We start from the raw sequence: 25,556 nt of genomic DNA on the forward strand, positions 1-25,556 counted from the left end.
AGGATATTCTTCTTCTGTTGCCAGCAGCTGGACTTTTTGCTGGCGACAGAGGATGAAGTGTGGAAGCTGCCGTGGTGTTTGTGGAGTTGCATTGAGGCTAAACAGACGTGCTACTAGCTACTGCGGTGAGTCCATTGGTTAACTGTTAACTTCATCTGTCAGTGTGAGACAAAGGGAGAGAGGGATATTGTACATCCATTTACACAATGGAGATCATTTTTTTCACTAAAACTTAGCTGTAAATACTGTTTAAGTGGCGCTAGCCCGCAGTTAGTTTTGCCTGTTAGCTTCTTCTGATTGATCGTGATTCTATTAGTGTGTATTGGTGGCACCTACCGGGAGGATGCAAAGCTGCAATTGTGGTTTTCTGGCCAGAGACTCCAGGGGAGATGAAAGACCCTCGAATCATCCCATTAACACTTGTATTACCCCCAGAGTGACTACGAAAAGGATTTATTAAGGTAAACAAGTTACTTGGTACTGCTTTAACTTTTCGCAGGACATAAAGAACTTCTTTATGCTCTCATATCATTGTGCTGGGTAAATGCATTGTTAGGCAACAGTAAATGACATTATGTAGCAGTAAATGTGTTAAGTATATCTGATAGTAAAACATGTATACCTAACACGATGTGCAATAGGCCCACCTAGAGTTTACATCACCAGCCGCCACTGACAAGCTCATGGGCTCCGAGTAACAGAATCTGGTGGGGTCTGGTCCTTGCTTGTTCTCCATAGTTTCCCCTATATACCTAAAACAAGAGGCAAGCAATCCAGCTATAGTTGCTCCAGAAGATCCTTGCTCAAGATCCGGAAGAGGGTTCACGGTAGATGATTGAATTCCTGAATCTAACTTTCTTCTTGAGCGAAAAATGCTTTGAGATTTCTGTGTACTTAACTTTTCCCTATATTGTTTCCGTAGTTACGGATGACATTTGCTTTAGAGACAACACAATTCACTCATGCCTTTATCAAAAGTGAAAGAAAAGATATTTTACTTTTGCTGCATGAGTAACCACGGCTCTGAATGATGATGGGGTTTTGAAAGACTCAGTGTAATTACTCTATTTTTCATTATGTTCTTTGCACAACCAGGCAGTGAATACAAATGAGAAACAGCAGATGATTCAAATGTAAAATCTCTCTATCGGTGGGTTTCAGATGACATTCTGACACTATACGGTCATATTTCAAGATGTAGCAGATAATGAGTGTTGGACAAAACTTCATTTGCATAAAGCTATGTGTAAGAGCCTGCATAAAACACCATTTATCTAGTTGTTTTTCACCATTAGCCATTAGCTCTGAGATAAAAATAAAAGAAAATGCTGCCTGAATGAACACAGACGATTATACAGCTGTCCCCCTCGTAATCTTGAGTTATTAATTTATTTGTGCAAGACACTTCTAATCCCTCAAAGGAACAGACGTGAAGCGGCAGACAAGCTGTCGACAGAAAAAGTTCAGTCATAAGTGACGCGTGGCTTCTGTGAAAATAGTCAGTTCGATCGCAGGCGTGACAGTTCTCAGTTGAAAAGGCTTAAAGTCCCAGTGAGTAAAAAAGATCGCCCGGCCCGTCACTGTCTACATTTCCACCGAATCCATCACTGTCATTGTAAGAAAGCATCTCCGATATCAAACCTGAATGGACAATAACTTTCAGAATGTCACCCCCTCCACCTCTGCACGCAACCTTGGCATCATGATGGACTCCACCCTCATGCCAAACACCGTGTCACTAAAACATCCTTCGTAACATCACCTTCGCCCCTCCCTTCCCCAGTCAACAGCTGAAATCCTCATCCACGCATTCATCACTTCCAGACTTCCAGACTCGATTACCGTAATAGCCGTCTCTATGGACTTCCCACCACTCATCTCCAAAAACTGCAATACAACCAGAACTCTCCTCAATCACACCTGGCACAGAGAATCACACATCAGCCCTGAGAGATCAGCACAACAGAGGTGGGTGGAGTAGCTAAAATATGAGAGTAACTTTAATTTGAAATGATTTTGGTCAAGAAGAAGTAAAAAGTAGCGACCCAGATAATTAAAGTTTGAGTAAAAAAGTACCTTGGAGAAATGCTACTTGAGTACTGTGAGTAACTTAGCGCAAAAGTCTGATTTACGATTACGATTAGTGATGTTAAAATCCTAGTATTTCCAAAAAATATAGAAAAAGAATATGTCTGAAAAATAAAGTATCTGTTTTAAATGTCACATGACAATTTTGCGACTTGAAAGATTTACTCACAGTGGAAGTAGAAGTACAGGGTTTATACAGGCAGAAGCAGGTCAAATTTAATGCTTTTTATTGCCTAAAAACAAAAAAAAATACTATAACTATAATGGTGCAAGCACAGAAAGATAAGTGCATATTTAATTTCTTAAAATTGTATCAGAGGAAAGAGAATTTGATAAAAGAAGGCAACTTTTAAGCAAAAAAAAATTCAATTCAATTTCAGCCAAAATGGCAAATGAATATGGTTTAGACCAGGGGTAGGCAAGTCTGTGTCATGGAGGGCTGATTTTCTTCACTTCCAAAATGCCAAGGGCCGAAACTCACAATTGTAGCCTAAAGTAAAGCCTTTTTTCAACAAATATAAGTTTTGCACATAATGTATGACCTAAAGCGGTGTTTTGCTGGGAAATGTGAAAATATTGACAGTATTTTTCACATTTTAGAGTCCTTTTCACATATTTGGTCTTTGATTTATGAATAAATGTTTCTTCAAAATTCTCTTGGGGGCCAAAGGTCTTATGCTGGAGGGCCAAATTTGGCCCCCGGACCTGACGTTGCCAACCCCTGGTTTAGACCGTCGTTTTGGTATTTTTAATGAACTTACAGCAAAAATTGTTGAGTGAAGTCATAGTTTCCCAGTAAATTCAGATTGAATGCCAGTTTGAATCCAGTTTAATCCTTTAAGGTCTAAATGTTGGCACAAATCATTTAACCTGTTAACTGCCACCTTAGGGTTAACAACTATTTATATCCAAATCTCAAAGCATATTGACTGGAGAGCTTACAGCCTTTGTGCCCGTGTGATACCTCATTTGAAAGCCAAGACCTTCTAGTTTCTAAAAATATGTGTGAGATGTCTGTGAGTGACACACAACTTACATTACATTTGCCGTTCTTAACCCTAATCACATCCTGATTAGGGTTAACAAACCTTAACCCTGGCCCCCTAATCGGGCGGACGGCAGGTAACAGGTTACTTCTAACAAACATTGATTGTAGATTTTCTCTTTGGGTTTTTCTTTAAAAATGTGCCACTCCCCCTTCTTACTTTGGCACCTCCATGTGTAAACTGTTTTTGCTGTACGGTGGAAAAAGTTCTGCGTGAAAACTGACCTTGGCACCTAAATAAATGTTGAACATTCGAGGATTCTCCTTTGATGTACGACGTACCTCTTAAAACCGACTTCTGCCCCATCGTAACAGGGCACACATTCCCGCTTTACAATCAATTACCGTATAAAGGGATGGATGCCTTACCTATGTGCTTCCCGTACATGTGGTAGAAGAATCCGAAGCAGTAGGCCGGAGGGTTGGTGATGCTGTACGGGTTTTTCGGCGCCACGTTGAACTGCGGGCTGACGAGGCGGGCCTGATCCCCTTCTTTGCGAGGTCGCGAGGTCTCGATGTACATGTAGAAGCCTGTGACAGAAAACATCGCTCAATTACCGTAAACATCGCGCCTCTGGGGTCGAGGGGTCAGCGTCAGCGGGGTATAATGGGATGAAGCGCGAGCGAGTCAACTGCGGGTCAGGCAGATGAGAAAAACAAGCTTTAATTGGTCGGTAATAAGAAGCGTGAAGGGATTGTTGTCTGTTATATCATGTTTTCAGTTTATAATGTCTCATTGTTGCAGGTGAATCCATGTGTGCATTAACCTTAACCTGCCGTAGAGGTCACACTCTCACTCCCACGCCTCGCTCAGGGGCGGGCTCGGCAGCCAATATATTTATCTAAGTAAGAGAAAGGAAAATAAAAGAAGTGACCTAAGAAATTACTCAAGTAAAAACACATAAAAGGGCTGTTTGTGTAATTGTGGGTTTGTAGGAGGCTTCTTGTGATGTTAAATGATTCCACGAAGAGTATAGCTGAAGTCGCACACTGCTGATGCTAGTGAGAATCATCCTAAGTACCGTAAATTCTCTAATATAGGCCGGGGACTTTGTTTACTCAAGGGCATCGAGGACCAGGCCTTTATTGGAACCAGGCCACAATTAGAGACAGGCCTTTATTTCTATTTGAGCAAAACGGACGACCAGGAAAATGAAGAAAAACAAGATTTGTGTCCATTTGCACCTAAAATATTAGGTTCATTTATTTATTAACATTTAAAACACTCTCCCAGCGGCTGGAACATTGACGCCTTTTATTTTGTAGGGACAACAGGAAGCGTTTCGCAGCTGTTAGCGGAACATTGACATCAATGTCACTGCAGGTTTCGGTTTCATTTTTACCGCGAACCGGATTATTTGTTGTTATCTCGTGTAAAAGGCGAGTTTAGACGGAGCGTTTGAGTTTGTGATCGATCATAAAAGACCTGAGAGAAGACGAGACGCTTGCGCTGATTGGAGGAGTTATTTTGAGGAGTGGGACTTACCTGCACACGGAGCAGCTGGACGTGCTTTGAAGACACGATGGTGACTTAAAGCAGTACTAAGTAACTCTTGCCCTTAGAGGCCATAAGCGCCCGCCTGCTCAGAACCAGAGCTCGACCACGGCTGGACTGGGCAGCTGACTGACCGCCGGCCTCTTCGGGATCATGGTCTTTGTGCAGGCGTCGTAGCAAGTTGCGATTTTTTAACTTATTAATTGTCTTGGAGAGTAAATACTACGCTGACAGAAAAGGCGAAGGGAGAGAGGGATATTGTACATCCAATTAAACAATGGAGATTTTTTTTTTTACTCAAAATTGGCTGTAAACACTGTTTAAAGTGACGCTAGCCCGCAGTTAGCTTTGCCCGTTAGCATGTTAGCTTTTCTTCGTGATTCTATTAGTGTGTATTGGTTGCTGTGTACTGGTTGCTATTGGTTGTCAAGTTGCAAACATGGTTTTCTGGCCAGAGACACCAGGGGGAGATGAAAGACCCTCCATTCAGCCCATAAACACTTGTATTACCCCCACAGGGACTACGAAAAGGATTAATTAAGGTAACGTTTGTTTACTTCCTGCACGTGAGTTATCATTTACATGAGTATGAGACAAATTCCTAACATGGGGAATATTTCTACCACTATAGTTTCTAACAGCCCCGGCCTGTTTTAGAGACCGGCGTTTATTTGCCTCCGCTAGCCGCAAAGCCGGCCCGGCCGCTAATGGAATACAGGCCAGTATTAGAGAATTTACGGTATATGCACTTTAACATAAGGTACAACTAATACACATTCGACTTAGTTTATTACGTCAACTGAATGAATTTGTCTCTTCAAGAGGAAAACGTATGTTTCAGAAGTCTTATTTAGCAACAGAAACGCTCTCTCCGTAACAGATTATCAACACATTTGTCGAGTCGTGCTAAGTGGGAGAAAACAGTGAATGAATCCTTTGTGCCAGACAAAGTTGCCGGAGACTTTTCTATTTCACCTCTAAAAACATCCTCAAAGAATTATTCGGCATGAGTCATGTGAATGAGGAGATGGAAAAACACGAGATCGAGTTTAGTTTCTTGGTTTTATTTGAGTAATAGTGCCACTCTTATTCATTCCCTTTTTTTCTGTAGTCACAGCTGCACTGGAGTTTAAGTACTTTCTTTTTTTTCTACTTCAGGTGCTCAGGCTCCTCCGCTCTGCTTCAACTTTTTAATTTGGCTCTTGATGGAAAATGTTTGAGTAACACCTTCACGTAATCCATGCAGGAATACTGGCTACTGCTTCTATTTGCAGGGGTTTGTCCAGGCTTTTTTCCATAGATATAATAATTCATTCTAAAGGTCCCGAGTCATCTGTGAAATTTACATGGCTGTTCTGTCTCCTCCTAAATCCGGGAAATCCCACGCTAGTGGGGCGGTCAGGGCCTCCACAGAGCTCTAGCTTAGCTCTGGAGCCAGTCAATGCACTGAAAAGGCGTCCACTTTTTCGGGCTGATATATAAAAACCAGCACGGTTAAAAATATTTCACCCAGCAAATTGTTCAGTAGAAGTAAAAAACAGCACTTGTTAGCATCGCTTCGCTAACTTTAGTCTGTTTTTTTTTTCATATTTAAGGGCTGTTGAACTACTTTGCTCCTCTCTATGTCTCTGCATCTTTATTTAGTAGAAAAATATATTTATAATTCAGCTTTTGTTAAAGTAAAGCAGAAGAAATGGGAGACAGCTACGTTTTTTCAATTTGTTTTTCCTCTGGCTGCTTCGAACATGACCATATATGGGCATTTGCAAAGATGCTGTCTGTATCTATCTGTGGAACGAGAGCTGGTCCAAGACTTTTGAGATTTTTTTTAAATAAGAATTGAACCCTCATATTTAAACCCCTTATGAATTTTAACAACATATATATTTTCTTAATACTCTTTATTTTTAGTCTAGTCTAGTCAACTCACATTTCATGTAAATTGAGTTCACTAAATCTAAAAGTATTAAATCGAGTTTACATTAATAATATTTATTATAATCATATTAAATCAAGGACATGGATTAAATTCATGGAGCTTCTCCCACATGAATAAAGTTCAGAGCGGGATTTAAATGATCTGAGGCTCTTTCAAACTCTCCCTGGAAGTTTGGATGATTTTAGTCTCTTCTTTTGGACATAATGACACAAATATCTGGACAATTTATTCATAGTTTTAGTCTCATTAACAACTTTTAATTTAGTTTTAGTCTAATTTTAGTCAGGGGAAATAATACATTCACTAAAATGATGACAAAATTAACACTGATTTTAGCACTGTGCATACTCTTATCTGCTGAGACACAATGGAGATCTTTTTTTTTTCACTCAAACTTGGCCTTAAATACTGTTTAAGTGGCGCTAGCCCGCAGTTAGCTTTGCCCGTTAGCCTGTTAGCTTCTTCTTCGTGATTCTATTAGTGTATATTGGAGCCTCCGACCTGGTCGCAGCCATGATACAAGTGTGGTTTTCTGGACAGACACCAGGGGGAGATGAAAGACCCTCCAATCATCCCATTAACACTTGTATTACCCCCAGAGGGACTACGGAAAGGATTTATTATGGTAAATAAGTTACTTAGTTCTGCTTTAAAAGACTGATCTTTTTTAATCTTAATATCTCTGTCATTATATTTCATCTCATTATGTCGATATTTATTCAATACACAGCTCTTTTTGAACTACACAGAGTAGTTTTATATGTTAATGATCATTTAAAAGCAGGAAGTGTGTCACGCCAATTAATTCTGCTCTATTTTTAGACTAAGGGAGAGAAAATTACTCTATGGGGGCCATCTTCACCACATGTGAAACACTGCACCGTCGATCTGTCATCTATATCATGACAATACAAGAGATTTGCTTTATCAATGAATTGTTTAGCTTGCTTGTAGACAATAGAAGGGACGCTATAGTCTCTTTAAACATTGTGCTTCCACTCCATCTTTGCAAGTGTATCATGAAAAACTGACCAGAAATATATTGGAGTCAGAAAAAAACCCGTGAGCCTAATAAGGGCATCAATCTGGACCAGCTCAAATCAAGAATATGCAGAATTTCACTCATTTTAGTCACTGTAGTCATTCTTTTCAGCCTGCAGACACAATCAAACGGAACATCTCCCTCCGTTGAATCTCATATCTGATAATATTATGCGGCGGGGCGATGGGGAACTGTAATGAAAAGCCAGACATTTGGGGACCATTACGTGATTAAAGTCGATGTATTATTTACCGCCGGAGCCGCTGGAGCGCGCTGGCCCCCCCGACCGTCCCTTTCGCCGGATTCACGAGAAAATCCTGCTCATTCTCGCAAATCCAATTTTCTTTTATTCGTTCATTTATCAAGGCGCTGAATATGGAACAGCGGCGTGTGTAACTAGCATATTGAATACCCGAAAATGATGAAGGGGGAAGAGGAAAAAAAAAAAAAAAGCACGCACACACTTCGGCGAATTTAGGTAACCATTGGCAACAGGCGGCGCAGTCTCGGTAACAAGATTATGAGGGATATGAATGATCAAGGATGCCCATTGTTACACTGTGCCACATCAAGCAATTCAGGACAATGTGAGCGCGTGGTCTGGTATGCCGCCTGCTGATTTCGACGCTTCAAAGAGGCAGATGATGATACTGTATTGTGCAGAGGAGGCAGGAGAAGGAGCAGTGCTGCGACTGAAGTCCCGATCTGAGGGGCGTCTGGGATTGCAGGGGAGGGCAGGAGCTTTGGGGCCAGGTCATAAAAGATCATTGAGTCTGAGGAAGGTGCTGGAAAAACTCTGATGTCTGTTTATTTGTTGTATGCTTGTTGGTCATTATTTTTACGTCTTGATGCATTTGTGAGAGCCGTGTTTTGGACTGATGGGCCCCGGCCTGTAAACAACAAAGGAGGCTTCAAGGAAAAATAGCCTAGGTATTACCTAACATAGTACAGGTGAACAGAGGGGGAAGAGAGAGATATGAATTTTAAGTTTTCCTGCAGATAACTGACATTAAACTGTATTGCAAGATTGTTATTTTAAGTTTAAGTTATACTTTATTAATCCCCATAGGGAAATTAATTTTCTGCATTTAGCCCATCTTTAATGCCACTGGGGCAGTGATCAGCCAGCGAAGGCCCAGCGCCAGATGTGGAGCCAAGCTAATGGTCAGAAACACCTGGCTGGAAAATTAATTAGGGATGCACCGATCCGACACTGAAAAAATTACGATATCGGGTATCGCCTACAAATACCAGATACTGAACCGATACCAGTTTTAACATCGGTATGCCAAAGCTAGTTGGAGCATGCTAATGCTAATGAAAACTAATCAAGGCTGGGACAGAAACTATGATACAAATATCTAAAGCAGCCTAATAAAATAAATCGGCCACTGCTGAAGCCAAGAGTTTGTATTTTAGTTAAAGAAATATCTGATCTAACATATTTGTAATTATCAGATCATTCCATGTGAGCTGTTTATATTAAAGGGACTATACGGAGTTTAAAAATGTAAAAATGATGTATTTTCCTCCCCCTACATGTTCCAGCCATGTCCTAATGTGTAGAATAAGCTCAGACCTGTTCACCACAACAGCCTCTAAAATCCTGAACTGTCACTCAAAAAGGTGTTACTTCGGGTCCGAAGTGCCGTCATGCACGAGCTTAATATAGAAGCTGCTGTTACACGTATGACCTGAGGTGGCAGTAGTGAGTATAAAATGTCCAACTTGCATCTAGCCCCTTTAATGTAATCCAAAGTCTGTCATATCCCAAGGGTCTTTAGTGTAGAAAAGTTCAGTGATCCTGTTTATCCAAGAGTTTATCAATAGATAAAATTGATAACAGCTCTAGGATCAACCTATTGTACATGTTTTTAGTGGTAGGGGAAACCGGAGGAAACCTACTGAGACACGGGGAGAACATGCAAACTCCGAAACTCAGAAAAGCCGCTTCGTTGCCATGCCACTCAATGCACCTAATGCATTAAAATGGCCATAATTGCCATCATTTGGTGCAACAAAATCACAATATTGGATCAAGCCAGGTTAACAATTATGGTTTTAATTTGTTGATATATTATTTACTACTATAAATACTATACTATAAGGGACAAAGACTTACTGAAGGCAAAGCATCAGACAAAGATTACACTCAAGTTTAAATAATCCACTTTCAAATAACTTAAAAGTGGGACATCTTTGTGAACAATTGTGCTAAAACAAGGACAAACCACAGGGACAGGAGAGACTGAATGTGCCACTGCTGTTTTCTGACTTTTATTCAAATGTTTTGGATCAGAGCTACTTTATTGCAGCTTTTAGATGCAGTGCTCGGATGGAAACCAAAATCCCAAATGCTTTTCGTTTCGAGAAGGGCTTGTGTTAGCCGATATGCGTGGGAGAAACCAGAAGGCAATGTGGTTAAAAAGAAGGATTTTAAATTGACAAGCCCATCAAAATAGAGGCTTTTTTAAAGGATGTTAATACAGAATCTTGAAACAGGAAGAGTGGCTTGGACTTTTCTCTTGTTTAAGTTTCTATTCCCTCACCATCCACACAGGACAACTACAGGACATAAACTTCCTAAGCACCTTGTTTTGTGTAAGTAAAATGTAGTCTTCATTCTAAAATCGATGTGTCTGTTCAGCCAGTTGCCCCGTTTTTATTTGACATGAGGTAAAAATGGTAAATGTTGAATCATAAATCATAGCCCAATCCCGTACTGACGACAAAAACGTTCAATCTGTTTTGTGTCTTTAGCTAAATTGGCGAAATATGGCCATTTATCTTTGAAGGATGTGTAAATCCACTGGTTGATAAGTGCTAGCAGCTCTCCTTAAGTTAAAAAACATGCACAATAGGATAATCAGCTCAGACGGATAGGTCAAATGCAGAGGACAAATGCCCCCACAGGGACAATAAAGCCTTACAATCCCTTTAACTCCCTCTGGTGGACTTGTTTTTATGGATGGCAAGTGTCTCTGTAAACACAGCCCTCAGCAGGTGCTGAAATATTCACCTAATACTTTTGCCATTTCTCAGTGCTATAAAATTTGATTTATCACATATTTTGGCCACCAGGGCGCTACAAAAACAAGCTGTTTGCAAAGTCGTCGGATGCAGAATAGGAGGAAGTTGAGATGGTGAATCCTTTGGCGCCGGCGGGTAGTGAGCAGTTATTTGCAGCTGACTTGATGAATCCAAATGAATTGCTGATTGGATTTTACGCACGCTTTAGGCCTCTCCTGTGGGACGTAATGGCACTTTAGCTTCTAAATACTGTGTTCACAGCTGGTCACTGGTTTTGTCACTCTGCCAGGCCCCAGTGCTCCTCCTGAGTTAACATGTGCCTTCTCATATTTGGGGCGACAGTGGAAGGGTGGGGGTTCACAACCTATTCAAACCCGTTTATACAGATTACAAGAACAGGACCCATTTTACATTATAATTAACCTTTGGAAAGAAACAGCAATCAAGAATGACTTTTTGAAACTGTTCAGAAAAGGATGGATTTAAAAGAAGGATTTGCTGCTGCTCGGAAGCCTTGTTTTTAAGCGACGTTCGATCCTAACCTATGCAGACAGTTAGCAGGAAGTCTATAGGTGCCTCTACATGATGTCACACCAACTAAATTGCTCCATCTTGACGGGCTACATGCTAATGAACTCCAGATAAACTCACACCAACGTTTCATTTAAAATCTGAATTTCAAAACCGAAATGCAAAACTGAAATGCCTGAAACTTGCTGCGCAGTTGGATGCAAATTAGTGGTATCAGAATTTCTCATGTCTTTACTCTCTTAATGGGGTCCCATTGTACTTTTCAATCGGATATCTCATCAAATTATTGGCCTATTGAAAACTGCTGTAGCATAGAAGGATTCACTGTCAATGTGAGATTTACTGTTCGTTAATCTGTGAAAGAGAGCTATCAATACAACAAGCTGGGTGTCCAATTCAGTGTGTTTTACAGTATTATTAGCCTGCTGGTTTAGCGAAGTGTCAAGTAACTTACCTTACTCATGACAATGAGAATTGCCTTACAGATGTATTCGATACCCATCCTGACTCAAGCATGTATGGGTCTGTAATATCCAACAATGACAGTTTGGTGGCGCATTGCCTTGTAAGTGAGTTGTAACAGATGTAGGTGAAAAACCTCTGCTAACCCTGCTTGGAGCCGCTGCGGTCGGCGCTCGGGCCGGTGTTGGGCGTGTACTTGGTGTCTCTGGTGGCGGCGCTGTGCCGAGTCCAGTTGAAGTCGTCGTTCCTGTCCTGAGTGAACATGCAGATGAGCTCCTCCTCAAAGCTGCAGTGGAACTCCCCTGGAAAAAACAGACAGACGGGACTCAAGACATTTCACCCAAAGTCAAACATGAATTTCATCACATGGGGGCTTTTATTGGTGAAACACATCTTCTAGAATGTGTCTGAATGTGACTGAAGGGGCCTCTCTCGTTTACAGTAGAAAGCTCTTACGTAAGGCGTTTGGAGAGAGGCTGGGCGAGAATGTGGCAGTTCTTGTATAATCATGGTGAAGCATCCTGCGGAGAGGGGGGGAGTCCCAGGGGAGAATACACGGAGAGCACGGGCCTAATTACAGCAGATGAATTTCTAAATTAGGAAATGACCTCGTGCTGACTGGAGCTGGGACGTCACCGCGCGGTTCATCCAACAGCGACAGAGAAAATGGCTTGTGTTGCCAAGATGAGAATTATAACGAGTGTTGCGAACGCGGTGCAGTATAAATATCTACCGACCGATCACTGAACCTGTGGGATGGGGCTGGACAATTTTGGAAAAGTGACTAATTACAATTCTTGCGACGAGTTTTGAGATTGCCCTTTGTGATTTGTTTAATATAGATTCAGATCTCTGTGCACATTTTATGTCCAGAAGCTTTGAACCACAAAGATGGAAGGGGAATTTAGATTTTTTTTCAACCTAGTTTATGCAAAGACAAAACATTTCAACCTGGAGCGACTCAGACAGAAACAAAAGAAGGATTACAAGTTTTAATTGGCATGCGTGTATATACGTTTTGGTGCTATGGATTCATTGATCAGATTAGATGAGCGTTAGGGACGTCTTCCCCTAAGCCTGGACACTGGTGCTGGAATGGGAGGCTTGGGAAGGAAGACGGATGGGAGAGTCCATGATGGGCGGAGGCGGTGACGGGGTGGAGGTGGGTTGCAGCACGACAGGTAAGAGGGCGAGGATAATTGGACGAAGGCTGGTGGCTGTAATGAGTCTCACAGGATGAATTCACGCCTAGGCTTCACTATATAAATATGTAATGCTTCTATTGCACCTGTAAAAATATCAAGTAGAAAGGGGGTGGGACTAAATAAGGTCACACTTCAACCCACTCCTTTTTGAACAATTGCTGTATTGGTATCCATTACTTGTATTATCATAGTTTTTAAATTGTTCGAAATAAACTAAACTAAAAAAAAAAGAAAAAGAAAATGTTGTTTCAATATCCAAAATCCCCTCTACAAATACTGTATGTACACCTAACAACAAAAACAACCAATACATTTAAAGTGCATATAAAACATAGTTACACAATTATATTTCAGATTTAGCTTAAGATTGTACCCAGCTTTCTTTAGTTTGCACATTATTGTGTATTGTGTTTATAGTTTCACTTCCCTATTGGACACTGACAAGAGGTGACATAGATGAAGGCAAACAATTTTAAACTCAAGTCAGAAACTGATGAACTTGCAACTGGTGTTATCCTTCTAAATAAGTCATGTTTTCAAAAGCATTAAAACCTGTCATATGTACTTGTGTATACTTGTATATGTTCCATTGTGTAATTCTCACTGAAGACATTAAACTATTAAAGGAACAGACTACCATTTTTAAATACTGAGATATGTTCTTGCCTGAGCTTAGACGAGTTGATGTGTACCTGTCTGGTCTTTGTGTGTGCCCTCAGTCACGCACAAAGACCAAAGATGTTGTTAGAATTTGGCCTCTCCCAGTATACTCCTATAGCTCCGAACAGGGGGGGGGGGGGGGTTTGAAGCCCCGGGCACACACAAAGACCAGACAGGTACGTATCAACTCGTCTAAACTCAGGTAAGAACATATCTCAGTATGGAAAAACAGTGACCTGTTCCTTTAATGAACACATGGGATTCTTGGTATTTTCTCAGTGAGCTTCATCAGGTCGGCTCTGAAATGGTTTAACATCATTGAAAAAACGTCTCAAGTGTGCAAAGGCGGCCATTTTGAAGAATGTATGTACATTTTTTGGTTTAAAACATAATCCCAGAATGTGTTCATTAATAAATTAATGGCTTCAGTGAGAATCTGCAAAGTAAAAGTCTTGAAATAAAAGAAAAGACAACACATAGAAAAAGCGTTTACAACTTTTGACGGGTACTGTACTTAATCACAGTTCGTCGTCACAGATGTTGGCAATTTCTTTTCTTTTTTTTTTACGCTCAAAAAAGCCTGATTTCCATATGAATAGAACTGAAAATGGAAGGAAACTTGTGATGCATTTTCTCCTGCAGCGCCTTAATGCCTTAAAACTTTCTCTCGTACAGAAAAATGCTTACTACTTTACTTGCAGCGACCTTCGAACTTTTCTCTTTCAAGTCTGCGTTCTATCAAGCATTGACGCGCGCTTTCGTGAAATGATCTAGCATCATCGCCGTTACACCGCAGGCCCTTGTAACATATTACCGCCTCGCCACAGTAACCACTGACAAACAGCGGCGTGTTCCTCTAATCATCACTTGAGTGGATATTCGAAGATTTTCCGGGCCCAGTTAGACAAAGTGCGGCGCGGGCTTGAAGGATGACCACTTTTAACCCCGGAGAAATGGGCCTCTTGTCCTTGGATGTTCCGATCTCATAGTAGGAGTGGGTGCAATCAGTTTGTGAAATTGACACGCCTCCCTTCTCCTCGATCACACTCCATCTTGCGCCGAGTGGGTGCAGAGGTGGGCGCCCGCGAGTCACCTCCCTCCGCCGAGGCGCTCTCCGGGGCGAGCCGCCGCATTTTTAAACCAGTCAAGTGTGCACGCGGGCAATGAAACTTCAGCGGCGGGAGAAAAAAAGAGTAATGGCGAGGCCGGTGAGAGGTCACATGCTGGATATACTGGAGAGACGGGCGGATGCACAGAGAGGGAAGCGCCGGACGCCGATGAGGAGGATCAACGAGCTCGAAACCTCATTTTGCTCCACGAAACAGGGCTTTACAATCTACTATAGCAAATATATGCACCTTCATTTCAGTAGTTTTGGAACAGTGCATGACCCAGGGGTGGATACCAGGACTGGCCCAAGTCTTTTAGCTTTTACTGCAAGCCAAATGTGGATTCTGGTAAACTTGCCTGCAAAGATTTCTGCTTATTGATGGCTGTTTCCCCATGAGTTTGCAGACTTAAATACAATGTAAACACTGTTTAAAGGGGCTAGAGGCAAGTTCACCATTTTATACTCACTACTGTCACCTCAGGTCATACGTGTAACTGCAGCGTCTATATTAAGCGTGTGCGTGGCGGCAATTCGGATCCAAAGTAACACCTTTTTGAGTGACAGTGCAGGATTTTAGAGGTGGTTGTGGTGAACATGTCTGAGCTCATTCTACACATTAGGACAGGGGTAGGCAACCTCAGGCCCAGGGGCCAAATCCGGCCCTCCAGCACAGAACCTCTGGCCCCCAAGATGATTTTGAGAAATGTTTTTATGCAAATAAGAGCAAATACCTCTTAAAAATGTGAGAAATAGTGTCAGTATTTTAAAACGGTCCTGGCAGAACGTCCCACTTTTTAAATTTTTTATATAATGTAAAACGAGGATTCTAGACCCAAAAGTGGGTTTGCGGAACCATTTTCAGTGGGTGGCGAGTCTAAAGGGAACTTTTATTCAATATTTTCCATCTGAAACTTCATGGGAACACTAACAGAGTTTGTTATTGGGTTGTTTTGATCATAATTTCAGTCTTGTTCAACAAAAACTTGTGTGGGCTTAATGTTGGGTCCCGAAGCCACTTAAGAACCACTGATGTAAAACATTGGTATTTGCAGAGAAAACTTTCTACTACTTTCGGCCACAATGGTGAGGTTCGGCCCCTGGTGTTTTGGCGATCGGTCAACAGTGTCATGTGATCACTGTCGGCACCACACAGTTCAATGCAGCAGGTTTGAGTCTTCCTGAACCGGTTTATAGTTCTGTCTGTTCTTTCCAGTGGATCCAGAAAAGGAGGTGGACGTCAGCCCTGAGACGGAGGACAGAAGCAGCTGAATCGCCCAAACTCATCAGTGGTAAGTTGAGTAAGTAAGTACAGCGAAATAGTGTTCAGGTGTTAGTCCTGAGCCGCTGCCACTGAGCCGCGCCGCTACTGTGGGTCAACCTGACCAGCATGTTTTTGAAGGTCGAGGAAACCTGGCTGGCTGCCTTCAGTCTCCTCTGATCCTCTGAAACGGTGCACCGCCTCCTGAGTTTGTCCTTGTTTCAGAGCATGGTGTCCTGCACTGGTCATCTCCGCCTCCTCCCTTCTCCTGTGCAGCTTCCTCCACTCCACAACAGCTCTTTCACCATCTCCTCGTTGGTCCCTTTGTTGTTTCCTGTAGCTCCTCTTGTGATGCTTCCACTGTGCTGCAGGTGAAGGGTGATCTCGCTGCCTCAGTGTCTCAGAAGAAGAAATTTGTAGGTCTTGTGAACTTTTGGTGATACAATGTTGTGCTGTTTGGTGTGGTCTGCATGGGGCTATAATGAAAAATCCCATACCTCCCCCCCTTTTTAATTCCTCTGTGTCTCTGTTATCTATAAATCCCCCCACGCTTTTCCGGTGTCATAAATAGGGCTTAGAATTCAAACCTGTTTGATTTTCTTTGTCTTTCTGCCGTCCACATGACACAATTCAAACGCGAGTCCAGTCGTTGACCCTCCACATTACAAGGCACGCCTCTCTGCGACTGCCTTCAACAAGTCGGAGGAAAATCATTGTTTTTATCTTTCTGTGAAGCACTTTGGTCCTCCTGGTGTTGTTGTAAAGTGCTATATAAACAACACTTTGATTGATTGATTGATTCGAAAAGCGTGGAAACAAAGAGCCTAGTGTGTGCTCAGCTTAACATACAACAATATTTTTCTACCGTCTCCCCCTTTGCTGATCTCATTAATCCGAGTCTCACAGGATTATGTTTGGACCAATGACATAAGCTTGAGTGCAAATGCAGGAGGAGGAGGAGGAGGGAGCGAGATTCCCTATCTCACTCTCTCCTCATTTAGCAATCTTACAGACTTCTGCTTTAATTGAGCTCACCAACAATGCTGCCTCAGTGCCCCTGGTTTGAACACGTTAGAGTTTGATTATCCCTCTATTTATTTGTTGTTCTCACCGTGTGTGGGTGGGTTTCCCCCGGGTGCAATGGTTTCACCCTTCAATCCAAAAAAAAAGCTCACTTCCTCCCTGACCAAACCGAGCTGTAGAATCTGGAGAGAGTTTGACCACGGACAGGATCAGGCCCGGTTCTGTGCCTGGACTGAATGACTAGTGGCGTATACATATGATCTGTGAGTCACTTAACTGCTAAAAAGATATTAACTTTCACAGTGCGATTATAACACTATCCGCAGGACACGGCCCAGTTAGATAATGTCCTCGAAGAGAGCGAGAGCAGAGAGGCGCGCCCCGGATTGTGCATGCAGCCGTGTGTTCTGATAAATATTCATTGATTTATTAAAACGTAGCTGGGAGCTCTTCGGAGTGGCGACCTTGAGAGCAGCAGGTAATGGCGCTCACGCTGGAGCGGAGAGCAGAGAGAGCGTGGGTGGATGGGCTGACGCTCGCGGGCGGAGGGTCGGGAGGCATTTACGGGGGCTAGGTCGCATGACTTCTCCCAGCTTCATAAGCATACGCGAGTGCAAAGAGGTGTTTGACTTTCCTTTAGGCGCCATAGACTCCAGTGCTCCCTCTCGTGAGCTGTATGGGGATATCTGTGTGGGATATAATGACTTGCATTTGGAGTATGCAGGTTGATTTTGACACTGCTCTGGTTCAGTGTAGGTGAATTTTCATTCATTTCCCCCTTGGACTTTTGAATATATTCAGATTCTACAACCTTAAAGGCACAACAAACCATTTTGTCTTTAGTGAATTAAATTTAACATTTAATAAGTCCACAGGATACTGTAGATATGAATTTAGAAGAATGATTGGGGCATTTATGGTATAGCGCTCCATTAAATTAATTTTGATATGTACCTTTCTTTTCTTAAGACAAAAGTACTTTAGTATTTACCTTAACATGTTTCATCGGTCCACTGCTGCCTTTTATCAGTTGATAAAAGACACATGACAGCAGACTAATGATGCTTCTGACAGTGGAAAGCTGATGTCAAGGTAAAAGGTAACAGCACATATGTATTTTGTCTTAAAGGGATTATACAGGGTTTACTTTTACTTCTACTTGACTAATATTATATTGAAGTATCTGTACTAAAAGTTACTCATTCCATGGAGTGTAAACAAAGTGGCAAAAGCTACATGTGACTCATAAAATAGTTTATTCTTAGTTTTACATAATTTTAGTTTTTTTCGAATAACTTAAATTGAATCGTAAACTGTGTTAATTTCGTCGACCAAAATATTTAGTCTTAAAGCAGTACTAAGTAACTTATTTACCTTAATAAATCCTTTCCGTGGTCCCTGTGGGGGTAATACAAGTGTTTATGGGATGATTGGAGGGTCTTTCATCTCTCCCTGGTGTCTCTGGCCAGAAAACCATGTTTGCAACTTGACTGCCCCCGGTGCGGAGAAAGCAATACACACTAATGTAATCACGAAGAAGAAGCTAACAGGCTAACGGGCAAAGCTAACTGCGGGCTAACGTCACTTTAAACAGTATTTACAGCCAAGTTTGAGTGAAAAAAAATATTTCTATTGTGTAATTGGATGTACAGTAACCCTCTGTCCCTTCGCCTTTCCTGTCAGCGTAGTATTTACTCTCCAAGACAATTAATAATTAAAAAATTGTAACTTGCTACTACACCTGCAGTTGCGCTTATGGCCTCTAGGGGGAAGAGTTACTTAGTACCGCTTTAATGTCAGTCAAAGTAATATTTTTGCTGAATAAAATTGGACTAAAATTAAATTAAAATATGCTGTAAAAAGAAACACTGATTGTTACTTTTTACACAGTCACTCTGTACTCACACTACTCCAGTAGCATTTTCCAAAGGTACATTTTTACACAAGGTGACTTCCTCTCTCCAGGTTGGTGGGGAGTCCTTGCCTCAAGTGGAGGAGTTCATGTATCTCAGGGTCGTGTTCATGAGAGAGGGATGGATGGAGCGTGAGGTCGACAGACGGATCGGTGCGGCGTCAGCAGTGATGCGGTCGCTGTATCGGACTGTTGTGGTGAAGAGGGATTCTCACCCTCACCTATGGTCATGAGATTTGGGTAATGACCGAAAGGACAAGACCCTCAGTTACCCTGGAGGAGCTCGGAGTAGAGTCGCTGCTCCTTCACATCAAAAGGAGCCAGCTGAGGTGGCTCGGGCATCTGTTTCGGATGCCTCCTGGTCGCCTCCCGCGGGAGGTGTTCCAGGCATGTCCTAGTGGGACGAGGCCTCGTGGAAGGCCCAGGACACGCTGATGGGACTATGTCTCCGAGCTGGCCTGGTGTCGCCTCGGGGGCCCCCCAGAACAGCTGAAGGAGGTGTGCTTGGATCAGGAAGTCTGCGCATCTGTGCTGGGACTGTTGCCTCCGCGACCCGGCCCCGGATAAAGCGGAGGAAAATGGATGGATGGACATTTTTACACTTACTTGAGTAATTATTTTATATATATGTATATACCAACACTGATTGTAACATAGTAGAAAACTCTAAACAGTCCATTTTGTGTAATACCCCCTGTTTAGGAAAGCTAAAAATATTTACGTGTAAAATCTATCAATCTCTCTAACTGTCTATCTAAAAGTCTATGGAACTAATGAATTCATGGTGAATCCCGTGTCTGACTCACTGCTGAGCTCCAGTGTAAGACCTAGACCTAGATGCCTCCAGACGTAGCAGATCAGATGGTCTTAGTAAGAAAACTGGCAGTGTGTAAAACATTCAGCATTAACTCGACCCCATTGCCCACTTTGGTGAGTTATATTGCATTCAAAAAGGCAGCTAACATAAATATTCTACTAAAGCGCCGTGCCACTGCTCTACGATGTCGACCCCGGACAAAAACAGAAGCTGCAGAAAAACAAAAATAAAACGACTCAAGCGAAATCATCCGGAGAACAATCAGAAACGAGAGGAAATGAGCTGAATATTCCAGGCCCAATTAGTGAATGAATTAAAACCCATCAGAACAGGATTAATATTCCGAATGCAAGTCATCATAACTTTTCATTCTGTCTTTTGTCTTTGGCTGCGTAAATGCCTGCGCGCTTGTGGGAGACGCCGGGTTTTTAAACGGAGGAATGTGCAGGTAAGAGCTCCTTCTGGGACGGCTATAATGGTGCTGGTGATTAGGAGGTTTGTTATTATGTTGAGATGCTAACACCCACCACCGCCGATGAAAACAGCGATAAATAAATAAGCTGCAATGTGCCGCTGCGCCCGGGCAAACAATGATTAAGAGCGCGTTCTCCAGGTATGAATAATGCTGAGTTTTCTACGGCGCGAGGAGATATTTAAAGGATAAACACGGAATGAACAAGGTTTATTTGGATCAACTTTGGCGTTTAGGGCTGGTGCTGGTTGTCACACTTTTTGTACTCCCTAAAGCAGGGGTAGGCAACGTCAGGCCCGGGTGCCAGCATAGAACCTCTGGCCCTCAAGATGATTTTGAGAAGCATAATTATACAAATCAGAGAGTACTTTTAACACTATTAGACTTAAATGGGAGGAAAAAAAGGTAGAAATACTGTCAATACACCCAATTAGCTCATATGTTATGTACAACACTGGCATTTGAAGGAAGTGCACTGGAAAAAGAATAATCGTTTTAAGGAAGAAATTACATAAATCTACTTGAATTAAGAGATTAAATCTAAGGTTTGAGTAGATTTGGTCTGGTTTTAGATGAGATATAACCTCTAGTAGTAGTTAATCTCTTATTTTGTGTCATTTCATGTGAAAATCAAATATTGGCGCGAGCATTTGTATCTTGGATTAGTCCCAACCGACTCAAATGCAACATAGAAGAACTTTAATTCAAGCAATTTTAAGTCATTCGGACCGCGGTCTATTTACAATAAAGAAAATCGTCCCTCCGCCAAGAAAACTTGCCTACCCCTGGCTTAAAGCCTTGGCTTGAAGTAGGCCTGTCTTCCTTTTTTACATTTTGTTGCAATACAAAGTTAGAAATTGGTTGCCCCGTTGATAAGGTTTGAGTTTAGAAAATAAAATGTCAGGAGCCAATACATGAATAACACGAATGAGCTGTTTTTGTAGTTTGAAATGTATGCACAAATATGACCATTTATGGATAATCTTCAATACCTTCTACATTTTTTACTGTTGTGGCACCAAATAGTAGTAGTAGTAGTTACCAATTATCCTACGAGCAACTTACTACAACCTTTATTTTTTGGATCTGGATCTTGGATTTGGGTCATTTATTTTGAAATGTATGTCAAAATATGATGATTTATGGATTGCAAATTACTTCGCTTTTTGCTGTGTTTTCAATCATTTAGAATGAAAGTTGGTTGTTGTTGTTAGCAGTAGCAGTAGCAGTAAGCTAAGTTAGCGGGTTACCATAGACATGCACTAGCCTAGCACTAGCCTAGCACCACTAAACTCTTCAAATATAAGGACTGCATTAATTAAAAATATATATATATATATATCTCCAGAAATCAACAACACTCTGGATAACTAGGAAATGAGGTTCCATGTCAAAAATCCTGAAATATGCCTTTAATGTAGCATTATTTTAATTTAAAATTCATGATATAAAATTACCAGTTTAATGAATGTATAACGATTGACTAATATGAAATGACCGGTATCGCCTGTCAACCTTCACCATTGAACAATTAAAACCTTTCTAAGCACTTTGGGAATAAGAGTATTATTATAATCAACTCAGTCCCGTCCATATTTAAACATCTCCAGTCCAGTCAGACAGTCGGGGACATCTCCATTGTTCAGCCCTCGTGTGCATCAGGTGGACACGGCCCTTCAGCTCTCTCCCCCTCTGCCGGCAGGGTGCACTTTTACTCGTGAAGCAAAGACTAATCTATCAGCGCTGATTTAATGCGGCTCTTAGCGGGCCCCCGGAGCCGTGTGGCAGCGGACTGTGGGGGCTCTGTGGAGGACGTGATTCAGAGGCTCCCGCTGCTGAAGGAGCAGAAAGGTTAACACGTAGAGACATGCAAAAGAGGTACTTACTCAGATGAGGGTTGATGGGAGCTGCAAGAGAAGAGAGAGAGAGACAGTGGGTTAGTTTTACAGCGGAAAACATACATCAGGTTAAAATGATGACTGCTGTGAAGAGCAGAGAAGAAATCATGTTAACAAATGCATCAGTCCAGCCACAGCCCTGCGAGAAATCACTCTATTCAAAACAATTTATAGTCAATACAACCATGAAAAGAGCAATAACTTGGACTAATCACTAATATGAAGTAGCACTAGATTTACCAAAACACTTTAATGGGTTCCAAAATTCTGTGCATAATTCATTTTTTAAGATTTTCATCCATCATTGATTTTCCAAAGAAATGAGGGGAAATTTCAACATTCAAAATCGAAAACTGGAACTTGTTTTGGAGCATAATTTTTGCATTTTCGATGGAAATTTGACGTAGTAAAGTAGTAAAATAGTTCAGCGATGTCATTATGTTGAAAGGAGTTTAGATTTAATGGCAAATTAATGCTGCTGTTTAAGGCAGAGGCGCCCAAATGCTTCCCTCACACCGATTTCTGGTGTCAGGGTTCTTTTTTTCATAATTCTACGCACTTAAAACCTCAAAAACGAACATTAAACCTCTCTTAAATAAACCCAGTTGAAAGTCAGAGGCCCTGGAGCCCACTTTGAGACCCGCTGCATTAGTCTGCATGTATTATATATACTCTATTATGCATTAGCATTTATATATAGTGCTTTTACAGACACTAAAAAATCATTTTCAATTCCATACATTTATCATTCAGTCTTTCAGTGGTGCCAAGCGAGGCTGTCTAAGTGCACATGTCGACGCCACAATATGAAAAAAATGCATTTGGACAAAACTGAAGATACATTTCCCAGTTGGAGAAACAGTGATTTCTTGTAAATGAGGGAATTGTTTGTTTTATAGATGAAAATGTGTATGTTTAGAGTGCAGAACAATGGGAAATGAGTCAAACTGCTATGTATGTCAGTAGCTTATAAATGTAATCTTATCTTTTCTTCATTATAATTGCTGCTTGACAGTAAAATAATAATAATTATTACACAACAGGTGCCATCCATCTAAATAAGTCATATTTTCAAAAGCAACAAAACCTGTTAGATGCACGTTTAAGAAAGTATAGCATTAAAGCAGTCCTAAGTAACTCATGCCATAAGCGCAACTGCAGGTGTCGTAGCAAGTTGCGATTTTTTAACTTATTAATTGTCTGTGAGAGTAAATACTATGCTGACAGAAAAGGTGAAGTGAATGGAATGGAAATAATTGTTTTCACTCAAACTTGGCTGGAAATACTGTTTAAAGTGACGCTAGCCTGCAGTTAGCTTTGCCCGTTAGCGTGTTAGCTTCTTCTTTGTGATTCTATAGATCTGACGGCATCTCTGCAATCACCCATATATGGTCATGTTTGAAAACAGTTAAGGGGGAAAACAATTTGGAGAAAAATGTAAACTTTCTTTAATTATTCAAAAATTACTTTAACAAATGCTGAATTATAAATATAGTTTTAAACTAAATAAAGATACAAAGACATGGGGAGGACCAAAGTGGTTCAACAGCCCATAAATACATAAATAACGGAGAATATCGGGCTAATACTAACCGTTAGCTAGCGCTAGCTACAACTGCCGTTTTTTCACTTCTACTGAACAATCTGCTGTGAGAAAATATCCATATGGACCCAAATTACACTTGAATTAAGTTATGTGTGATAAATAATTGCATATTCCACCAGAAAATGGCTAAAAAGAGTGAAAAAAAATGTATTTCTCAAAAGATTCTATTTCCCCCCGCGGCGAAGCCACGGCCCCTTCTATGACGAGATGCCGTCTGTATCTATTAGTGTGTACTTGTTGCTCCGGCCCGGTGGCAGTCAAGTTGCAAGCATGGTTTTCTGGCCAGAGACACCAGGGAGCGATGAAAGACCCTCCAATCATCCCATTGTCCCACACAGGGACAGCGAAAAGGATTTATTAAGGTGAACACGTTACTTTGTACTGCTTTGTAACAAAAAAAAAAGTTTATACATGCTAAAATTGATGATGCACTGTGTCTGGCTCAGCGTCATCAGTTCGACTCCCGGCTCCGAGCCTTGGCCGAACAGCTCTCCCCGAAATTGAATTAAACGGCGGTGAGTCTGCTGCTCCCAGACAGTAACAGCTCCGCAGTGGATTAAGCGCCTGTCTGCCGCTGATAAAAGTGGACATGTATAACCTCGGTACTTGCAAACTTTGCAGTTGTGCCGGAGTCTCATAAAACAAAACAAAAGTGGCCCAGGGGACGAGCGCGCATATTTCCCTCTGATATTAAAGAACGCTACAGGCATATTAGAGCGCTCCCACTCCATCTCTGTCAAGGCTTATTGCTTTTCACAATCTGCAGGAGAACGGCAAACGCGCACTGCAGCTAAAGGTATTGACAACAACATGCTTCACTGACCAGAGAGAAAACTTTGTGTCTTAGGGTCCGATTATGTGCTTTATTCAGGCTTCTACAACTACTTTAGACATCTTAGCCTTGGTGTTTTGTGTAGTGCATCGAAAAGTGGAAATCAGTGATGGATTTCTGGCTTTGAAAATGTGGAGGACACTTTTGCGTTCCATTTAGGACACTCACAAAATCTAGGAAAGGTTTGGTTTGAGGGGACGTTGTGGCTTTTTAACATGTTCTCTTGTACATTTGGAGTCATCTTTGAGGGCCCGATCTTCCGCCTGGCACAACTACAGCACTGGTGCAGAAGAGAGTGACATCTTGTGTGCAAACAGACAGGAAGTGGGGGGCGGGGCTTAGAAAGGAGGGGTGGACTGAGGCGTGGTGTGACTGCAACAAGTACTTGGTGCTTTTTCCCCTTTTTCTCTCATCATCTTTACATTAACCTCTTAACCCTCTCCTCAACTGAGCACATTTTCCCCAGTTTGGCTTTACCCAAATGTAAAAGCTTAAACAAACAAAACAATTGTGACAAAAAAGCGATGAAAAAGGGACAAAAAACAAACAAAAAAACCTTGACAAAAACAGAGACGTGACACAATAAATTCACAATCTCTTTGGTAACAGCGGTGCTCTCCAGTGGAGAACTTTTTGGATTTGGGTAAAGCCGGCCCAAGAGGCCCATGTACTTCCTTTAGCATTTAGTCTGCATTATTTCCAATCTCTTACAGGACAAACTTTAAACTTTATTCCACTGTGAATGAAACATTTTCAGAGAGAAAGAGAACATACTGCTGCAGAGACGCACATAAGTCCCTGACGTGCAAGTCCAAGTCAAGTCCGAGTCTCTGACCCCGCAAGTCCAAGTCAAGTCCAAGTCAAGTCCGAGTCTCTGACCCCGCAAGTCCAAGTCAAGTCCAAGTCAAGTCCGAGTCTCTGACCCCGCAAGTCCAAGTCAAGTTCAAGTCAAGTGCAAGTCCAAGCCAAGTCCAAGTCAAGTTCAAGTCAAGTGCAAGTCCAAGTCAAGTCCAAGTCAAGTCCAAGTCAAGCCCAAGTCAAGTGCAAGTCTCTGACTGCAAGTCCAAGTCAAGTCCAAGTCCAAGTCTCTGACCGCAAGTCCAAGTCAAGTCCAAGTCTCTGACCTCGCA

General features: G+C 41.8%; 1 protein-coding gene and 1 long non-coding RNA gene across 5 annotated transcripts in view; one reads left to right on the forward strand and one right to left on the reverse strand.

Annotated features, from left to right (window-relative positions):
- Nucleotides 1–25,556, forward strand: part of LOC306975364 — a 712,990-nt gene that overhangs the window by 108,592 nt on the left and 578,842 nt on the right. The gene's annotated exons all lie outside the window — the stretch shown is intronic.
- Nucleotides 1–25,556, reverse strand: part of LOC306975210 (MAM domain-containing glycosylphosphatidylinositol anchor protein 2) — a 489,592-nt gene that overhangs the window by 26,204 nt on the left and 437,832 nt on the right. For all 4 annotated transcript variants that reach the window (XM_079572669.1, XM_079572670.1, XM_079572668.1 and 1 more), the window contains exons 13-15: nt 21,977–21,997; nt 11,779–11,934; nt 3,503–3,664 (exon numbers count right to left, since the gene is read on the reverse strand). In XM_079572669.1, the coding sequence (XP_079428795.1) occupies nt 3,503–3,664; nt 11,779–11,934; nt 21,977–21,997 (339 nt within the window). The remainder of the gene's footprint in view (nt 1–3,502; nt 3,665–11,778; nt 11,935–21,976; nt 21,998–25,556) is intronic.

The sequence above is a fragment of the Gobius niger genome, assembly GCF_951799975.1.
Source record: "Gobius niger genome assembly, chromosome: 15".
NCBI lineage: Eukaryota > Metazoa > Chordata > Actinopteri > Gobiiformes > Gobiidae > Gobius > Gobius niger.